Raw genomic sequence first — 20,904 nt, 5'->3', positions numbered from 1 at the left:
CATATCACATCTAACTATAAACATGGAAACATTCGACTAAACTGAATAACATGAGATTGCACAACTAAGAAAGCATTCCACTAAATTGAATAACATGAGATTGCGGAACTAAAGAAATCAACCATATAAACAGACATGATCTAAATTCGTATAGTAAACCAATGAGCTTCTAAAACAAAATGCTAAAACAAATTTTATTGCTTATTCTTATTCTTAATCATAAGGCCTAACAATTTTGCAAGTCTTCCTGTTGTGATCTTGTTGTCCACCGTTGCTGCATGTAATTTTCGCCTTCTTGAATCCATCTTCTCTCAGTTGTGTATGTCTTTTATTTTTTGGCCTTCCCGGAGGTCTCTTTCCATAAGGTGGAAGTACAACCTCTTCAAGAACATGTGTTGGTATGTTCCATGTGCTTCATCTGGCAGGAGATCCATTTGAAACTGATATATCAGCAATAAATTTTTTCTTGTATAGTAATCAGAGCAATATTTCTCATAACCAGTGTGTTTTATTGTTAAAACTGCCAAAGGATGCAGACATGACAACTCATCCAATTGAAATCTCCCACATGTGCATCTACGTTGGTGAAGACATACTATGAATTGTGTAATACCATCAAGTACTGTATACACATATTTATTTGTCTCTACAACCTATGAAAAGAAAAAAATATAAACAAGAGAGATGTTAGATATGAATCAGAAGAAAATATATTAGCAAAAATAATTTACAGATCAAGCATTCCCTTAATTTCTCTGATGCAGTTTTATTGCGCCGCAATATATTTTCATACTTATTTCCAAGGTGAAAGCCTGAAAATGTCGCCTTTGATCTGTTATTGTTATTCCATTTCTGGACAAGCTGTCTCATGAATTCCAAGAGGTGCAAGACTTTAAGAACTTTGGCATGTCTTGTTCTTGAATTGACTGATTCTGCTATATTTGATGTCATCATCCAAATTCTGTTTACTTCAGCATGCACACGCGACCATTTGTTGTATTCAATGTTCAACAAGTAATCTTTGCCATACAGGAGAACAACTCAGTTACCTTTTGCTGACTTTTTTTGAAGTTTTTCATTATGTTTTGCAGTAAGTGCCACATACACACAAAATGAGGTACTTCATCATAAACTCTCGAAGCTGCCTTAGTAATGCTTGCATGCTTATCGGAAATGATACACATCTCTAATCTTTGATCGAATACGTCTCTGAATTGCTCAAAAAACCACCTCTAAGATGCATCATTCGCTAAATCGACAATGGCATAAGCAAGTGGCAGTATACTCCCTGCACCATGTACAATTTGTTTAATACAATTTTAATACATTTTTACTGCAATTGGCAGTATACTCCCTGCACCATTCGAAACCCCCTTTTTCTCGAAGGCCTAAAACGATATCAAGATTGCAGTGGAAGCACCCACACAACCAGCATACTGAACTCTAACCTTAAAAAATTTACAACTCTAATCCTTCAATACAGTTCACGATATATACATTCTTCCAACACACAAAACTCAAACTGGTGTGATAAGCAAAAAGAAAATGGAAGCCACAAAAATGAGCAGCAAGAACACAAAAGATAGATGAGCATTTTTACTGGGGTGTGAAAGAATCCAGAACTGAGGGAGTACATACCAGATATCCACACCCATAAGAGTCCTCACCAGTTGGATCATTGTAAAACATAAACATCTGGACTAAAAGCGAAAAATGCACTTGTGGAAAGATTTATCGTAATTGAAAACATTCATGTAATAACACTTTTGACAATAAAGTAAGGGACTCTTTCTGTCTAGGGAAGAAAACTGAATCGAAGAACTAGAAACTAATACAAAGCTTGAACAAAGAAACTTCAACATTACGACAAACAAGGATACTACATGAAAGGGAGACTTCACTGATCTTGAAAGACCCAACAACAACAAGCACAAAAATAAGTTAACAGTTAAAGTGCCAGAAGCCAAACTCATACCACATAGAACAGATGACTAGAGATGTCAGACTAAACAATTCCCCTGCCAGTGCCTGGTGATATCCAAATTGTAGTGCAAGCACAAGCACCAAAATGGCAAAGGAATAGTGTGCACAAGGGAAGGACAAGAGAGTGTTCTTGTAGTTAAAGTGTATTACACTGTATTAAAGTTGAATTAGAAGAGTGAATTAAGAAAAAAATTTAAATAAATAACTAAGGAAACGACGAGAGAGTGTTCTATATATTGAATTAAACTTGAATCTATTATGAATTAACCAAGAAAATCAATCAGAAGAGTGAATTAAGAAATAATTTAAACAAGTAGTCAAATAATAACAAATCAACCAACAAACTGCAAAAATGAATTAAACTTGTATTAAAAGTGTATTACATTGTATTAAAGTTGAATTAGAAGAGTGAATTAAGAAAAAAAAAAATTAAACAAATAACTAAGGAAACGACGAGAGAGTGTTCTATATATTGAATTAAACTTGAATCTATTATGAATTAACCAAGAAAATCAATCAGAAGAGTGAATTAAAAAAGAATTTAAACAAGTCATTAAATCATAACAAATCAACCAACAAACTGCAAAAATGAATTAAACTTGTATTAAAAGTGTATTAAAGTTGAATTACAAGAGTGAATTAATCTTGAATTAAGCAAGTAACTAATGATATGCAATCGAATTTAAACCTTCTAACCTTTCAAACTTCAAAAAATTTCAAACTCAACTCTCTGCCCGAACTTGATTCATCTCAAAATTGATCACTGAATACACATCATTGAAGGTTAATATAGCCGAGAAAGAGAATTAATCTTGAATTAAGCAAGTAACTAATGACATGCAATCGAATTTAAACCTTCTAACCTTTCAAACTTCAAACTCAACTCTCTGCCCGAACTTGATTCATCTCGAAAATTGATCACTGAATACACATCGCTGAAGGTTAGTATAGCCGAGATAGAGAATTAAGCATGAATTAAACAAGTAACTAAGACATGCAATCGAATTTAAAGCTTCTAACCTTTCAAACTTCAAAAAACTTCAAATTCAACTCTCTGCCCGACATGATTCGTCTCAAAACTGATCACTGAATACACATCTTTGAAGGTAGTATAGCCGTATTTGTGAAGAAAATTGTGAGTAAGAAGTGGCGAGAGAAAATCGCACCAACGAGAGAAAATCGCAGCAGCAACAGAAAATTGGGGGCGAAAGATGGAAAGGACGAAGTGAATTTAATTTAATTCAGCCAAATTGTCATATATGGTTAAAAAAATAATGTTGACAAATATAGTAAATATTTTTTTAAAAAGTATACAGGTAAGTGATTTTCCCTAAAATTTTCTCAAGTAATAATTAGCAGGAACTTTTTTTAATAAAAAAATTATGATAAATTTTAATTTTTAAAGAATCCAAAAACTAGAGTTGGCCACAGAAGCAAATGCCAAATCATCAACATTATTACTTATTAGTAATAAAAGTTGGAACCAAAAAAGGCCACCGCAAATCCGGTTAGATTAGTTACATCTCATTGTTTAGCACATCTTAATCCAAACTGAATTTTGAACATGCTTCACAATAACTCATTTATTGATTTAATTCATTTTACTGTGCTCAAATTCAGCGCAAAGCCACCGATTTGCTTTATATAACTATTTTATGAGATTTTTTTGTTTGTCCAATCGAAAATCAAACTATTAAGGACCAAAAATCAATAAATAGATAAAAAGAATATCTTATTAATTTAGCGTATTTAAAAATCGAAAACTGAATCAATAATGCATAAAATCAAACCAATTGATGCACATCCCTAATTCCAATTATCACTGATGACAACTTATAACTACTCATGTTGTTTCAGTTTATGTGATTTACGACTAGACACCGAGTTTAAAAATATGAAAAGATTTTATAATGTTTCAAAACTAAAGATAGATAGTGTCATTCATTCATTTTTTCAATGAATTAAAAAGGAAAGTGTGTCATATAAATTGAATCAAAGTGAATATTTTTAGGTAACTTGATATTGTACAAATTCTTCTACACTTGACAGTGCAGAGTTATTAAACTCTATGGGGTTCCTCACATATTAAGGATTAACAAATTTTAATCTTGTAGCAGTGTGATACAAGAAACCTAGGAATCCAACATATTTTTGAGACAGTAAGTGCCAAAAATAAACCATGCTAAAAGAAGAAGTGAGAAAGCCAATAATGCTACCAAAAAAGGCCATCCCACCATGAAAATGCCAAAGCATACAACTAGCATAAAAGGTGAAAATGATCTCAAGATTGACATGTTGTCAACCCAATGTCCTTTGAACAATAAAAGAGCACCAACATTGATCATGTTCCAATCCATTGATCCACCATAGCAGAGCTTGTTCAAACAATTAGCAAGAAAAGAATAGCTGTTGCAAGTGAATAAATTGTACGATTTGTGCTCAAAATGATGAACGCTTGATTGGATGGCATCATCCCAAGAAATTGCAGACCCAAACTCTGTGTGTTTATAGCCATGCTTACATGTGTGTGCAGCAAGGTTTCGTGGAAAGCAGCACTGTTCAATTATTCAGCATTCAGAAATTCTTGTCAATACTTTGTTGGTAAGAAATTGGCCTATTTCTTTATGTGGGGTAACTAAGCAAAGTGTTTCAGGTGGAAGTGTTGGAAGTTATATGTGAATACAAATAGTAGGGGCGATGCGTTAAGGAAGATGGGGGGAGAGGTTAGTGAGTGACATAATGCTACAACAAACAATTGAAAGGCTAAGAACATGCCACAGTAGATTGTACCTGTTTTCTGTCTAGTTGAAGGTATTTGGCCACAGAACCTAATGCAAAATCATCAACATTAATAAAGTTGGAACCAGAAAAGGCCACGGTAGAACCGTCCTCTCTGCATATTCCTACATGTCCAATGAAAGGTGCCAACCATGAGACTACTGGTAGAGGAGTCCAAACTAAACAACAGGGGAACTTAGCATTCTCTAGATTTATTTCATCAAGAGGCCAAAATTCATGCTGAATATCTTGGACTGCTCTTATGCTCTCCATTTTGTAGGCAGGTTCCAAATCCATTAAAGAAAGTCTTCCTGATGGCATATGGCGACATACAATTTTGCAGTCATGAAAAAAGGTTTCTGTGAAAAGAAAAGGAGTAAAACAAAAAATCAGTGAAAGCAGCTATAAAGAAACATTAGGTGCCAATTGCACTATGCTATACAACTGCACTAATCGATCCGCATATGTAGCATAATTGCATAAACATCCATGACTACTGATGGTTAAAAAAGTTTGAAAAATGAGTTTAGCCATTACAAAATTAATAAGACATTTCAATAGATGCAGCCGAAATTCAACAATTCCAGAAATGCAAAAGTTCTCTTGGATATCCATATAAAAAGGTGGTAACTGATCCCATATATGCAAGCATACAGTTAAAAATGGTTTCAGCAAAACTTCCAACACAGCTTAGAATATTTAACTCTCTTTCTATAGTTTTGAATGCATGATTTGAATGCCCCAACTTAACATGGATTGTTAATAATGATTATATCTTCATTATGATCTGCTCTACATCTCTACTGCAACATAAGTTTTATGTCAGTTGTGTTTCTTCCATAGTATTTCTTTGCTCTCATATGTTGTATTTTGGTGATTCTTGTGAATGACTAACATTTTCTGGAACTCTTGAGTTGTTTCACAACTCCAATGACCAACATATTTGTTTGGTGATTCTAAACCTGCACTTACAGGTTTCATTTTTCTGGATGGTAAGAGATGCTCTTTTTTTTTTTGGATAAGGTAAAGGTTCATTGACTATACCAAGAAGGTCCCAAAACCAAAATTTACAAAAGACTGCTGGGAATATCCATACAGTCAATTACAACATCTCTCAAGCAACTCCAAAAACTCCATATATTGATCTCTATTATCAATGAAACTACTTTTACACCAACAACACAAATTATGTAAAAGATGCTCTCTAGAACTAGGCAACTAAAGAAGCACTTGATCTGCCTATAGCTTGAATAACGACAAACAAATTATAGGAAGTGCTAAAACGTATCTTTTGTGTTTTGATCAGACTGGATGATTTCACATTATTATTTCTTCACTGATGGTCAAAATGTAATTGTAATACTAACACAGCATCCAGGAAGTGCCTGAATAGTTACAAATTACTTGAAGGGAGAGAGGCTGTTTCATATAGGCTCTTGGCTCAAAGAAAGATGCAAAAGAAAGCAGTAGGAACAAACCAAAAAAACCATAAGATGATACAATGATCAAGGCTAAAGAAACAGCCGGTAGTAACAAATAAATCTAAAAACACGAAAATACAGGAATAATACTAATGCTCCGGGATGGTGCTTAATGTATAGATCAGCAAATATCTGGACGACCTACTGCTGCATTTTCATGTGTTACCCAGTTGTGGTGAATGGAAACTGGTCCTGAGCACGTACAGTCGATAATGTTGGGCACAGTAAAGGACCTGTTACACAGATGGACCTTAGAAGAAGGAAAGAAGACGTAGGACACGAGAAATAGCCCCTTTAGCCCTTATATGGGTCCTTTGGAAGGAGAGCATGGAAGAGTTGATGATAACTTTGTATATTTGAGGAATGACCTCCTGTTTTTGGTTAATCTCTCTGACAGTTTGTAGGTTTCTCTAATTTTTGGTGTATCACTTCTACATGGAAGTTAACCCACATTAACAAGATTATTACTTCATCACAAGATTTTTTTTGTAAGTGTAATCAATAAGATGTTCTTCATTGGGATAATCTTAGTAGCTCAGGAAGTTGGATACCTGAACTTTCACCCTGTTGGTGAAGGTTCGATTCTCCACCTTGTCCCCTCCTCCATTTCCCCTTCCCCTATCCCCAATTTTAAAAAAAAAAAAGATGTTCAGCATTATCTTCGACGGATTCTGCACTAATGTAACTGCCTTATAGCTTCTTGTTGGACACTTTGACAAGTTGCTAAACTAGGACCTGATAAAAATGTATTACGGCACCCATCAATTCAAGCAGCGCAAGTGATAAGAGAATCATTAACTTCATAGTGGTTAAGACTTGCATTGCATTCCCTCCCAAAAACTCACACACATTTGCAGGCTATCTTACTAAATAACAACAACAACATACCAAGTGTTCCCACATATTGAACTTCAGGGAGGGTAGAGTGTACGCAGACCTTATTCTACCTCAGAAGTGAGACAGAGATGTTGTTTGTTTCCAGTAGACCCTTACTCAAGACATAAACAAACTAGAAAAAGACACAATGAAAGTACAAGAGACAATAGATAGTAACAAAACAACAAATAGTAACAGAACAATATTACAACCAAATAACACTACAATCAAACTACACATTTCTTACTAAATTACAATTTTGTTTTTTACCAAATTCATTTAAAGTTGATCACCAATTGAGTTAAAAGAATTGAAAAGATTTATTTGGTCAATATAGTGCTTTGCCATCTTCCTCTATCAAGCAAGACAACACAAACATTCTCCATGGTGAAATCAAAACTGTTTTTGAATTTCAAATCACCATCAACATTGTTAAATATGTTGCACAGAACCCTATCTAGCTCAAGGATAATCTGAAAAAACCAAAAAAAAAAAAAGTTTTTCTATTGCTTCTAACTTTTAAGAATCTAGTGACATCAACTACATTAATGAACAAAATCTAAAGAGCTCACAAGTCTGTATATGGCAATTAATAATCAAAACCTTAAAACCCCTTTGTCTTACTCAAAAAATGAAATCTTGATGGATTATAAGTTAAACAATGAAAGAGTAAACAAACTAAAAAATTTCAAGAATAAATGAACAAGGGGAAAATGAAACCTTCAAAATGAGGCAAGAAATCAAAGTGATGAAAACAACTTTTGCTTAGTCCTCTTCTTTGATTGATGAACCACGGAAGAAAGCAATGGGAAAGTGTGGAACATACATATAAAAAATATTCACTTTTTCACATTTTCCATTATATTCAACATTATTATTATTATTATTGACTAATTTTATTTTATTTTGAAAATGGGGGATAGATAGAATTTGGGTTAGATACATGAACTGGGGCCCACCATAAACACACAAAAAGAAGCCTCATGTGGTTCCCACTTTATCTGTTTTATTGTGTTGTTATATAAACAAAATTAAATGCTCCATTTAGATGGATTATTTATTATCTTTGCCTATCTCCTTTGAAATTCTATGTATTTAGACCAATATTTTAAAAAGACCATGTTTTTATACCTATTTTTCAAATGCCAATTTTTGTAACATAAATACAAGTATTCTTTTCACCAGCATCCGCTCCATCATAAGACAACTAAAGTAATAACTCATTTTTTTTAAAATTTGTATTTTATATACATATTGTTAAGAAAAAAAATCATTTACCGTTAAATTTGAAAAAAAGTTATTTGAATAGAAATATAATATTCAATACTTTACCTTGTTTAATGTGAGGTTGTGAGAAACAAAATAGTGTAATTGTAATATTTTTTTTTTACGTTACTACATATTTTATTGCCTTATTTATATTTTGACGATTGACATTAATTATTTCTTTATTTATCTTTTTCATTCCTCTTTCACTATTTTGATTATTATTAATATTAAATTATCTCACACAATCAAACCTTCTACAAAACCTATTGTTATCTGTTTACAAAAAGATTAAATTTGTTTTATGGTATCTTTATTCAAATTTCAAGCAAAATAACCAATCATCATTATATCAAATTCAGCGCAACATATTTTCGATATCATTATATCAATTCACAAATATTTGAGCCAAGTTTTATTATTCTAAATTTATATTACGTTTTTCATTGAAAAATTTCATTGTTTACATTCTTACTTCTACTTGCATCGTATATGGAGTGTTCAAAATCAAACTGTAATCGATAAGCCAACCGCGAAATTGGCCTATTGGTATTGAGTTATCGAATAAACGGTTGGTGAATGGATTCAAAATTTATAATTAACGGTTTATTGGTGTGGCGGTGGATTATTCAATTTCCTTATCAGATATACCGTTAACCCTTTAAGAGTTACCATACTTACACTTTTGTCTTAGATATATTAGCCTCATTTAATATTTTTGTCATAATATATAATTATATTTTGTTAGTCCTAAAGTTGTAAAGTCAAAAACAGAAAAAAAAAAAAAACTATTTACTTTTTTGTTGTATTAACTATTATATTACTATTAATCTATATTTTTCACGATATAGAAGAATTTTATCATTTAACTTCATTTAAAATAATGAAAAGAAGTCCTTTTTTAGGGTGCATTCATGAAAAATAAAATATAGAGGTTAGCCGATTCACCGTCCGATAATTACTAATCCGTTATCGAACCAATCGATATCTTATTGGCTAGCGAATTAGTAAATTAAAAAAATGATACATGATAAGGCAAATGGTTAAGTAAAATTATTTGCCCGATAAGTAACCCTAATCGTACCTGCATCCTTAAACCTCATTGGTAAGATACACAAGATATGTTATTGTTATTATTATTATTATTATTCAATTCTTATATTTCAATTAAAAGGAATCTCTACTAAATTGACTTTAGGCAGTCGAATGTTGTGGAGACAACCCTACCTTTGATCCCAATTTACTAGTGAATATATTTGTGCTTTGTGTGGAATTGCAAAATATATTTTATTTTATAATTATAAAATTGTTCCCAAATCTATATGAAAAGCTTCGAAGAAGAAATTGTTGCTACAACAAGAAACCTGTTCCTACTAAATTTTATCTACATAATTTTTTTGGGGTAATGCTAAATGATCAGAAAATTTGGCCAGAAATTTAAAAAAACGATAAGATTTTTTTTATTTTAAAATAAACTGATCTTTTTTTCATTTTTTAGATAAAAATTATTAAAGTTAAAAGGGTAAAAATGTTTAAAAAGGTAAAAAAAAAAAAAAAGGAATTATTCTGACCAAATTTCCAAAAGGATTTTTCCATTTTTTTTGTTTGTAATAGCTATTTTTCTTGGGAAGAATCGACCATAGGATCTTAATTACATTCAACTATAGTAAGTGTCATCTTGTTTATTGTAAGAAACTTTATTGACCCAACTTTTGGAGACAATTCTTTAAATGTTACTATCTTGATTGTAAACCTATTTTGAATTTAGTGGAATTCTTTTGGAAAAATCCAACAAAAGTAAGATGTTATATTTTGACTTTGTTGAGCAAAAAGTGAACTACTTGAGTTGATTTATATGATGGATAAAGATAAAATTGTACTCATAATGCTTAACTTTAGAAAAAAATATTTAGTAGTTTGAGTTCAATTATGCATATGCTACTTTGATTTTCTAATAAATTTTGATCATTTAAATAAACAAAAAGAAGAAAAGGAAAATTGACTAATTTTAAAAAATATATAAAGGAAATTCCTTTTAATACACGTCAAGACTCCTTTTTATTGATTTTGTTTGCGTTTTTTTTTTCTTTCAAAAAGATAGTTATTTGTTGTTGAATAAAATTGTACTAACATTTTAATTTTTTTTTCTAATATGAATTTGTATGACACACTAATACAAATTGAGTGTCCTACATATTGTTAAAGTTCCATAAACATCAATGCTTCATGAATAAAAATATTTTAAAAATGTTATAAAGCTTACAATATTTTTAAATAAAAACGTATAACGTTAATATTATCATGCTCAAAAAAACAAGAAAAATTATAGTCTATCAATGTAGTTACAAGTATTTTTGCACATGTATGTGCTTAATGAGTCACAATGCAAATAATTGAACTTCCTAATGCACACAATACATGTGGGGAAGACATTTTTATAATCAATTATTGATTTTAGAATTTTTGTTGATGCATAATTTTTTTCTTTCGTTGAGTTAGTATATTATTAGCCTTCATTATTTTCAAAGATTGATTTTTTCTTGTAAGTTTTTTTCAATTTAAATATATTATTTAATTAATATTTATGTAATTTTAAAAAGATTATACACATCGATGGTAATACATGCTTAATACACATATCCATGGGATATATTATAAGAAACATCAAGACCTTTGTGAAATGTTGTAACTTTTTACCCTTTAAAAATAGATTTAACATGGAATAAATTATACTTTTTTTTCTTTTTTTTTTTTATATTTAGAATTTTGAAAACAATTAGGATAAAGACAGCTTAGATCAAATATGCTCAAAAATATTCTGAATGTACAAACTAGAGGACATTAACATTTTTTTTTTTTTGGTTTCTTTTGGCGCAAAACTAATGTTAATATCACTCCCTTTAGAAAATTTCAAAACTCATAAAAAAAAATTACTAGTATTATTTATGGAAACATTGTCCTTCAGCTTTATCATAATTTATTGTTGTCTATTAAAGAGCTGTAAAATTTTAATTATTAATTATTTTCTTATTTGAACTATATAAAAAGTCCTAGTAAATATTTATAGGCTTTATTTAGTGTTTAAATACATGTGCATGCATATATACATTTTCGAGGAAGATTTTCTAATAGAGCATTAAAACCTTTGAACTCTTATTTAGGAATTAGATACAGAACTTCATGCTAGCATGAGCTTAACATATGTTATTTTTTATATTTTAATTTATGTGATATAGAATAATTTAGAGTCAATCATTACATAATGATTTTAATTTCTGCTTAAAAAAAGGTACATTTATAAAATAATAAGGTATAAACTTGTTAAATTATGAAAATTATGTAAAATATAAAAAATATTCTTGGTCAGAAGCAATTACATAAATCATCAACTGCCTGCTTCTAATCGCTTCTGTATGGTAGTAATTTTTCCACATTTGTTCTTTACTAGGATTTTAGTACTTAAATAATACTCTTAACAATATAAAGAATTTGAAATTAATTTATATATCCTAATAATATAAACAATATTTATATTATAAGGGGTTGTTTGTTTTGAAGATACATTATGTTGATATTAGTTATTCTGCTATTATTTCTTATTGAATGTTTGATTTGTTATATTAAAAATAATATGCATTACATACTTTCTAATACTAAGTTGTTTATTTACAAAAAAAATACCCCCCACTAGTGTAAGCGATGTGAAAAGTGAAGTATAAATTTTTTTTGAGGGGATATTTTTATCATTTTAATTATTTTATCATGTGATAAGTTATTTCATGATTATTATTCCACCTAGAGGTAAGAATAACTTATCTCAGTACTAATTATTAATTCTAAAATTACTCTAAAGTTTGTAACTAACAAGGAATTAAAGGGAGCTAAAAATTTATCCCAAGATTATTTTCATATATCCATCACACCAAATGTGTTAAGTATATTTATAACTTGTAGAATATTGATTGAGTTATTATTTAAACTAGTTATGCATATCAGCAACCCCTTCCCCCTTACAAAGACACATGGTTCATTTTGTGATTGTGGTTATCTTCTATCTTTATATGCTTGATGAAAATAGTCTAATCTCCTTTTTCTTTTTAGTATTTAAGCAAAGGTTATTTGTCAAATAAACCAGTGTGGCCAGAGATGGGATGTAAACCACACAAATAGCACCAGGCAACTTAGCATATATTTTTTATGATTATGGTATCGGAACCAACTCTGGCTCACCTCGACTAATTTTACGAAATACCTACCATCTCCTACCAGCCATAGGTAACTCTGCCCATCAAGTAGGACAAAGCAAGTTACAGATTACAAGAATTCATCATCATAAATTAGCTAATTTTATATAAATGGTCAACCTACCACAATCATGCTCTCATTATACTTAAAAAGCCAAAAGAATACAAAAAAAAAACAAGAAGATATCTTGATCCATGGAGCATGAAATCAAAAGTTGAACACACTTCTTTCAAGTAAAACACAAAATATAAAAAAGTACACAACATATCTGAATTTCTATAAACGAAGGAAATCATTTCCCCTTTTTTCAGAAAGATTATTGTCAACACTTCAAGGTAACCAAACATTGAGAAAATTGTTTAATCAAGAAAACAAGTTTTCATAAAATATTTCTTTCACACGAACACGCAGCCTTAAAAGAAAAATAGAATGAAAATTGACTATATTTATGCATTTCCAGAAACATGAGAATGGAGAAAGGAAGAATATACATTGACTCTATTACTGTACACACATAAGGTTACATGGTACCATATACATAACTACATGAAGAATGCCTAGCAGTTGGTTATTAGGAACTAAGGATCAGCAGGTTCACCACCACAAAATGCATCTGGTTCAAATGATCTTGCAGACTCATCATTGTAGACTCCTGGTACAGATCTACCACCAGCTTCTTCTGATGGTATATAACTATCCTTTTGGCCATTCTCAATATTGACAAAAACAACGACACACACAAGCAATGATGTTGCAAGAACCACCAAGGTGTTCTTTAATCTACTCAGGACAGGCTTCACCTGCATGGTAGGCCAGAAAGAGTAGTCACTTCACAATTCAATCAGTTTGAGCAAGATGTCCGTCCACTGGAACAAATTCAATCATTGTCAGCATAGAAGCATCATTCTTCCATTTAGGGGTTGTTTGGTTTGGATACAAGCTATGATGGGATTAGTTATGTTAATATTATTTTTTATTGGTTGTTTGGTTTGTCATATTCAAATAATATGCATGACATAATTTTTAAGAATAAATTGTTTATTTACAAAAATACCCTCTAAGAATAAGAGCCTGTTTGGATTGGGTTAAAAAAAGTAGCTTTTAAGTAAAAAATAAAAAGTCAAACTGAAATGACTTTTAAGTCAAAAAATAAAAAGTAGGGGAGACCTACTTTTGGTTTTTGACTTATTTTAAGTTATTTTTTATATTTGTCAAACACTTTCAGAAGTCAAAAACTGACTTAAAAGTAGGTTTGACCAACTATTAAGCCAGTCCAAACACCCTCTAAGTTGTTTGTTTATAAAAGAGGGTTTAAGGGGGTACTTTTGTTATTTTACATTTTTATCCCGGAATTAGTATTCTACCCACAAGTAGGGATAACTTATCCTAGTCATAATTATTAATCCAGGGATAAGTTATCCCACACTATGTAACCAAACAAAGAATTGAGGGCTGCTAAAATATTATCCCGGGATTATTTTTCCTTATCCATCATACAAAACGACCCCTTAAAGGTTTAGAGTCAATTATGGGAATTATGAGTAATTTGAGTCTTTTGATTGAGCTGTGATGAATCGAATAGGGTATGAAAATTTCATAGTGTGGGCTTGGTAATGCATGGAACAAGATCTGCTGATTCAATTACTAAGATTTGCCATCCTTACTTGAAGATGCAATAATCTAAGTCCGTTAGAAAAATCTGCCCAAATAGCTATCTATACCTACATAACTAATGCAGCATCGTATTTCAAGCAACCTTGAATAGTAAATAAAAGCGCTAGACCAATTTACTCAGACTTAGATATCTTTTATTTAGCAAAGAAATGGATGTCAGTATCAAAAAAATTATACCATAACGTTGTTGCTCACCAAAATAGTTTATCCAACAACTTGACCAAGTTTGAATTACTTACAGAAAAAGAACCCAAAAGGCGGTCCCGTGCCAAAACTTCAGGAGTCTTCACCCATATCTGCAATGAAGAATTTCTTTTTCAATACCAAAGGTCCGGAAATATTCTCATCAGAAATTAGGTAAAGACTAGATTATTGTTACTAGCAGATTACATGCATGAAATCAGCATTTATCCTAAAAGCTATATTCCTTCACCCATATCTCATATCTACAAGGAAAAGTCTCCTTCAAGTACCAAAGGGTGTGGAAAACTTCTCATCCGAGAAAAGCTTAACACACACAAATTCTATGATGCAATCAGCATTTAGCCTAAAGCTATATTCTTCCATTCAATTCAAGGTACCGTTCCAGCAGTATTTCCCTCCCTGAAGCAACAGATTCCATGGGAAGTTTGGCAACATATATACAACAGATCTGCAATATCGGCTCCACTATAATCTGAAGATGAAAAAGAGTGCTCACAGAAAATTATCATCACTGACCATGACCATCTAGACAATAGTAGTTCTAATGTAAGTGCTGTACAGTAAAATATGAAAAAAGCTTTTATACTAACACTTTCCTGCTTATTATATTCATCTATATTAGTTGATTGCCACCTTAGACTTCTGCAACATTTCTCTCTTTTTACTGATCATGTGATGTCCTTTGAATTTCCAAATTACTCTTCCAGTCAACGGTACTGTTTTCTTTTAATAACACTCTTTTAAAATGACAGACTGTCTGGCTTCATATTTCAAAATCACATCATCCGTAATTCTATGCCTTATTGCCTTAGTTAATTTAGCATGACAAGATAAAGTTGAAGATGTAATTTTTTGTAGTCTGCAAAGGTACACTAACTGAAGATAATTAGTCAGTTATCCCAAGGAAAATTAGAAGTTAAAGAACGCAAAGACAGCCGCAAAAGGAAAAAAGAAAGTGAAAAAAGAGGTGGAGACAAATAGTTTTGTTTTTATTTCAAGGATAGAAATGTTCTAACAAAAAAGGATATAATTCCCATTCCCCACCAATCATAAACAAATGTAAGTTGAGAATTCACATCTACCTGTATCCTTTCTTGTTAACTACCCATTTCCATATCACCTCCATAAATGGAAGTGATAGTTCTACATAATGCATTTTCCTCACTGACAACTTCCACATCCATTTTTTTTCCATTTTCCAATGAGTGCTTGTTTAAAAGACCAAAGACAATAACCAATGAATTACAAATCCACCCATTTCTATTAAGCTTCTTTCGCCTTCCATTCAACTAAGTCTTCTCCACTCTTTTCCTTCCCATTGGACATCTTTCATCAACTTCATCAACCTCGCAGTAATTCAGGACAATGGCATATAACATGTGGAAAATTAGAAAGGATAGTTATTTTGCATCCCTTAAAAATTATGTGTTTCCACCTTTCCAACCTTTTCTTTCATCTTACAATTACAAGCCTCTAGAGATCTACATCTTTAAACTTCCCTTTAACTGCACATCCCAAATATTCTGTGGGTAGTGAGACTACCCCACAACCCACTGCTAGGGAAAATCCTGATCATTCTGGAGGAGTCCCACTGGAATCAATTCCGACTTCCTTAAGTTCATTTCCAGGCCTGAAAATTGTTCACCTCATTCTAAAGTTCTGAATAGATACCGGATCTTCGACATATACAGATAACTGAGGAACAGAATATAATTTGAGAACAGGAGGTGAGGCACACAGTTTTACATCCTCCAAGGTAATCATTGACCTGAAAGCCTTGCATATATTCTCCTACCTTTACTTGTCAACATCCAACTGTGGCCTTTCATAACTAGAAGAAATAGCAGAGGGAAGAGGGGGCTCTATCTAAAGCCCCTATTATTTCAAAGAAACTAAGAGGCTCCCATCTCCCTTAGAGATATACAAGATCTAATGTCTCCACTTCTATCCAAATCCAATTCTCAACAAGCAGTATATCAGAATATTTCCGATTAACCTGATCATATACCTTCTCTATGTCCAGCATACATGATAGGATCTCCAACATCCATATGTAAGGAATTGAATTGACTAACTTTTCAGTTGTAAGGGTTGCATCCAAAATCTGATTTTTCTCCTACAAAAGCATTGTGTTTTTCCTAGAAAAATTTATACAAAACTCGGTACGTTCTGAAGGAAAAGAGAGCCTTGTACAACTGTTGAAGTTCAGATGTCTATGGTTTTGGCTTTCTGGTGCAACATTCAAGGTGTGCAAAACTGTTTGAATGGGCATATTCATGTAGATATCACATTTCAGTAAATAAATGACGATTCTGAAACCATAGATCAAGTTATTGTTCAGGGAAAGAACAAGATCAATGATTGCAATATCAGAAAAGCAAAACAATTTTGGTCAGAAATAAGACTGGCAGTTCTAGCCTCTATGTTAAACATGTGTAATAGGGCAACAATCAGACCAAGAACTAGTTAGCTAAGGTGCAGCTGAATGCATCAAAGTCAAGACAATTATTACCACTCCCAGAAAAGATTGGACCTAAACTATGTTGGGGACATCTTCTTTGCTTGGTTAAAAGGTAGCAGTTAAGAAGTAAAAATTGGAGGGTACACAACCTTTCACTGCTTCACAATACCTTTTCAAACCTATTTGAATTAAGTTATAGGGATCAAGATTCATTAATGCTTTTGATCACGATCTAATCCTGCAATGTTGCATATTTCTTAAAAGGATAACAAAACTATACTATAATGAATTTGATAGGTACTACTCAATATGTCGGCAAATAGAAATTCATTAAATATTGAAGCAGTTTTCTCAGTAATCTTCTACATCCATTTTCTGTCCATTTGGACATATTTTACTCTGACTAGCACTACTAATTGTGAAGGGGAGGAGAAACGGTAAAGTTGTTTCTATATGACCATGTCATGAATTTGAGCTATGGAAAGGTGGCTGCCTACATCACACTCTCTTGGAATGCAGCCCTTCCCCGAACCCTGAGTGAACACAAGATTTTTCGTGCACCAGACACATTTAGTACAACTAATCCTAATAAAAATCAGAATTTTCAACAAAAGAAAAAAATAAAATACTCTCTGAAGCCAAAGGCCAAGTAGCATTCATTAGAGAGTTACACCTTGTTTGGATGGTTGTTACCCGGTGTATTGTATTGTATGGTTAGTTTAAATACATTGTTGTTTTAATTGTTACTTAAATACTATTGTATCTAATAGTTTAAATCCATCGTTAGGTAACGACGAAAAGACCCATTTTATGTAACGACCGATTTGGTGTGTTTGTGTCATTACCTTAATATTTTCTTCTCATTTTGTCTTTATTTATTATTTAATAATTATATTTCATCTTTTACCCTACCTTTTCGTAGTAGATCTACCCTGTACGGATTTTTCTAGTAGGTTTATCATTCAAATCATGAATTTGTGACATTATGTAACGACGGAGAATGATACAATCTATTCAAACATTGTATTCATTAAAACAACACAGTATTGATACAATACAACACAACACAATATAATATGAAACATTATAAAACAATATGTAACAACCATCCAAACAAAGTGCATTAGTTCATGGAGTCCAATCCCATTAGCTAAAGGTACTTACTGTCCAAATAAATGACAAAAACAAATGGCATAAATTGAAGAAAACATAAGAAGTAGTACCTGGCCATCATACCATCCTGTTTCTTCATCTATCACCAAGCAAAGCCAAAACAGATAGTGATTAATTGACATAAAAATAACAATCCAACAAGAAAAATAAGAAAAAGAAAGATCAGTACATTCAACAGTGGCACTAAGCAATCTGTTACCAACATAAGCCCAACCAAGATACATCCTCACAACAGCCAAAGTAACAACAATAAGGCCACCAGAAACAGCACCCAAGAACGGTTTAAGGGGTTCGGCTATGGGTCCAGCTGACCCGTATAAGTTAACGGGCAGACCCACAAAGAGGGCAAAAGCAAGTCCAGTAGCAAATAAACGGGAACAGTACTCAACCAAGTCACCAGAAGCCCATGAAAAAGGGAAAGAATCAGAGAGGGTTTTGAATTCGTTAACAGGCTGCTGGTCTAGTGGAACTGGACACTCAGTTTCTGGTAAAGGGTTGTTATTTCTGAAAGATGAAAAGGGTATTCTTGGAATAAATCTTTGGTTATGAAAATGGTGGATTTTGAGATATTGAGTTGATGAAGAAGGAAAACAGAAAGGTTGATGATTTGGTGAAAATGGTGTTGCCACTGATATGGCCATTTGCATTTGCCCTGTTTCCTTTAGTTGCTAATAAAACTACAGGGAAGTTTGTACATTTTTGTTTCTTCATCATGAAAAAAATCTATAGTGATAGTGAATGCAAAAAATATCAAGAGTTGAGTATACTTTTGGAGAATTGTAAGGTATTTTTTCTTCTCTGAATAAATACAAAGTGAAGTGTCAAATTTTATTTTTTATTTTGAGTGTTATACCTAAGTTATTCGAAGCTTTCATACCTATCTCTTTCACTACACTCTTGATATTGTGTATACATTTTCTTTTATTTAAAAAAGATGAAGAGTCTGATATACTTTTTAACTTTATTATTTAGCTCATATATAATTTTATCGTTATACAAATGACTTATATATATCCTTACAAGGGTATGCGAGTCATTTGTATAACAGTAGGGATATATATGAGTTATTTTCATAACAAATGGTATATCAACTTTAAATGTCAAAGTTAATGGATATATCAAACTCTTTTTCCTTTAAAAAATCATGCCATATAAATAAAACATTCCACATATATCTGTCTAGACTAGATCGATCCTTCAGAGAGATGTTAAGTATTTTGTTTATTCTTGTTAATAGAACTTCTTGTACTTAAATGTTCCTATTGGACGGGAAAGGTGGTAAGGACTATCTAAATTAGATTAGAGTAGGTGGCCGCAAACTCATTTAGTGAAATCCCACAAAATTGAGTTTGTGGGCGGACGACAAGGGGATGGTTAGAGTGTACATAGATTTTATTTATACCTTCGAGGTAGATAGGCTATTTTCAATAAGACTCTTGGCTCAAGAAGAAATATTTCAAAGTAGTACGGAAAAAAGAAAATAACATAAGTGAAGAAGCCATGAAAAAAAATAGGAAGCATGATTCTGAACAATAATTGCAACAAATAATATGATTATCGAAGTACAAGAAACAATAAATAGTAACAAAATTTGAAGGACCAAAAACTGGAGTAGTAAGTTTATGACTAATAGTATGGAAAGATAAGTGAGACAACACTCTACTACCTATTAATCTTCTATCTAGTTCTTATCTTCCACAACCTACTATCTGCGATCATATTTTCTGTAAGTTGAAACTGTGTCGTGCCATGTATAATCACCTCTCCTCGATACTTCTTTGGTCTATCCCCAACTCTCCTGAAACTAGACATAGCTAACCTCTCATACATTCGCACTTGGGCATCACTGCCTCGCCTCTTATTATGCCCAAATCATCTCATCCTCACTTCCCACTTCTTATCCTCCATTGAACCTCCTCCCACCTTGTCCCAAATATCTTTATCTCTAATCCTATCCCTCCTAATATACCCTTATATCCATCATAATATCCTCATTTCTGCAATTTTTATTTTCTCAGACATTTGAGTGTTATTAATTTTAACTTTTAAAAATTAGTTTATATTAATTCAATATTTAAGAAGTATTAAACATTGTATTATTAACAATATATTTCACTAAATATATTCAATTAAATAACTGTGTAAGATTAGGACAAGAAAAAAAAGTAAAATTTAAATTGGAGAAAATCAAGTTGAGTTACACTACTATGTTACAACTCTTTTGGATGCTTGAATTCATTGAGGTTACATAAAAATAAATACCTTGATTCTATAATCTCAAAGGGCTTACTTTTATGGTGAATGAATCAACCATACGTGGCAAAGAGAAAATGAATGCACGTATGTGCAGTGAGAACAAAAGAAAAGAAAAGAAGGAGAGGTAATGTAGTAATAAATAAAAGTCAAAAACTTAATCTTAGTTTGTGCATTCATTCATCAATAAATATAAACAAAATTCATCAGAAAACATACAACTTAAAACCTTTGAATAATAATGTACATAGACAAATTTTGAGGCCATAATGATGCTGTGCTTAAGGTCAAGGCTTTAGCGGCCTTATGGTTTGGTCGACTCTTGGATGTATGAGATAAAGAAGGAAAATTTATTTGACAAAGCAAATATACGCTCAAAAATTACAATACATGGTGAGAGTTTGAACTTTATCTATTTTGCTTGGAGTTATATCGATTCGCTTTTGTATCAATGTACCAATTAATTTTGTATATGTTTGCTTTGATACAACTTGAATCGATACATTGTAT

At 31.8% G+C, this 20,904-nt stretch overlaps 2 protein-coding genes and 1 pseudogene across 3 annotated transcripts; all 3 read right to left on the bottom strand.

Annotated features, from left to right (window-relative positions):
• Positions 1-687: 687 nt before the first annotated feature.
• Positions 688-1,184, bottom strand: LOC125841140 (uncharacterized; annotated as a pseudogene).
• Positions 1,185-4,068: 2,884 nt separating this feature from the next.
• Positions 4,069-7,982, bottom strand: LOC125841136 (protein REVERSION-TO-ETHYLENE SENSITIVITY1). The gene is made up of 3 exons (XM_049520156.1): positions 7,839-7,982; positions 4,774-5,120; positions 4,069-4,538 (listed from the first exon to the last, which is right to left on the bottom strand). The coding sequence occupies exons 2-3, from the start codon at positions 5,080-5,082 to the stop codon at positions 4,116-4,118; spliced, it is 732 nt and encodes a 243-aa protein (XP_049376113.1). The 5' UTR covers positions 5,083-5,120; positions 7,839-7,982; the 3' UTR covers positions 4,069-4,115.
• Positions 7,983-12,987: 5,005 nt separating this feature from the next.
• Positions 12,988-18,845, bottom strand: LOC125841134 (uncharacterized protein ycf36). Of its 2 annotated transcripts, none has more exons than XM_049520153.1 (4): positions 18,341-18,845; positions 18,192-18,220; positions 14,543-14,599; positions 12,988-13,429 (listed from the first exon to the last, which is right to left on the bottom strand). In XM_049520153.1, the coding sequence occupies exons 1-4, from the start codon at positions 18,786-18,788 to the stop codon at positions 13,208-13,210; spliced, it is 756 nt and encodes a 251-aa protein (XP_049376110.1). In that variant the 5' UTR covers positions 18,789-18,845; the 3' UTR covers positions 12,988-13,207. The 2 variants fall into 2 exon arrangements, with proteins under 2 accessions (XP_049376110.1, XP_049376109.1); XM_049520152.1 differs by having other exon boundaries at positions 18,311-18,832.
• Between the last annotated feature and the right edge of the window lie 2,059 nt (positions 18,846-20,904).

The sequence above is a fragment of the Solanum stenotomum genome, chromosome 10 (assembly GCF_019186545.1).
Source record: "Solanum stenotomum isolate F172 chromosome 10, ASM1918654v1, whole genome shotgun sequence".
In the NCBI taxonomy this organism is placed as follows: domain Eukaryota; kingdom Viridiplantae; phylum Streptophyta; class Magnoliopsida; order Solanales; family Solanaceae; genus Solanum; species Solanum stenotomum.
This window is presented reverse-complemented; position numbering and strand designations above follow the sequence as displayed.

Coding starts and splice junctions, on each gene's coding strand:
- LOC125841136 (XM_049520156.1), bottom strand. CDS start 5,082: ATGCCATCAGGAAGACTTTCTTTAATGGATTTGGAACCTGCCTACAAA. Junction 4,539..4,773: donor TTCAACTAGACAGAAAACAG/GTACAATCTACT, acceptor ATAATTGAACAG/TGCTGCTTTCCACGAAACCT.
- LOC125841134 (XM_049520152.1), bottom strand. CDS start 18,788: ATGCAAATGGCCATATCAGTGGCAACACCATTTTCACCAAATCATCAA. Junction 18,221..18,310: donor GCTTAGTGCCACTGTTGAAT/GTACTGATCTTT, acceptor GCTTGGTGATAG/ATGAAGAAACAGGATGGTAT. Junction 14,600..18,191: donor CAGGATGGTATGATGGCCAG/GTACTACTTCTT, acceptor TCTTCATTGCAG/ATATGGGTGAAGACTCCTGA.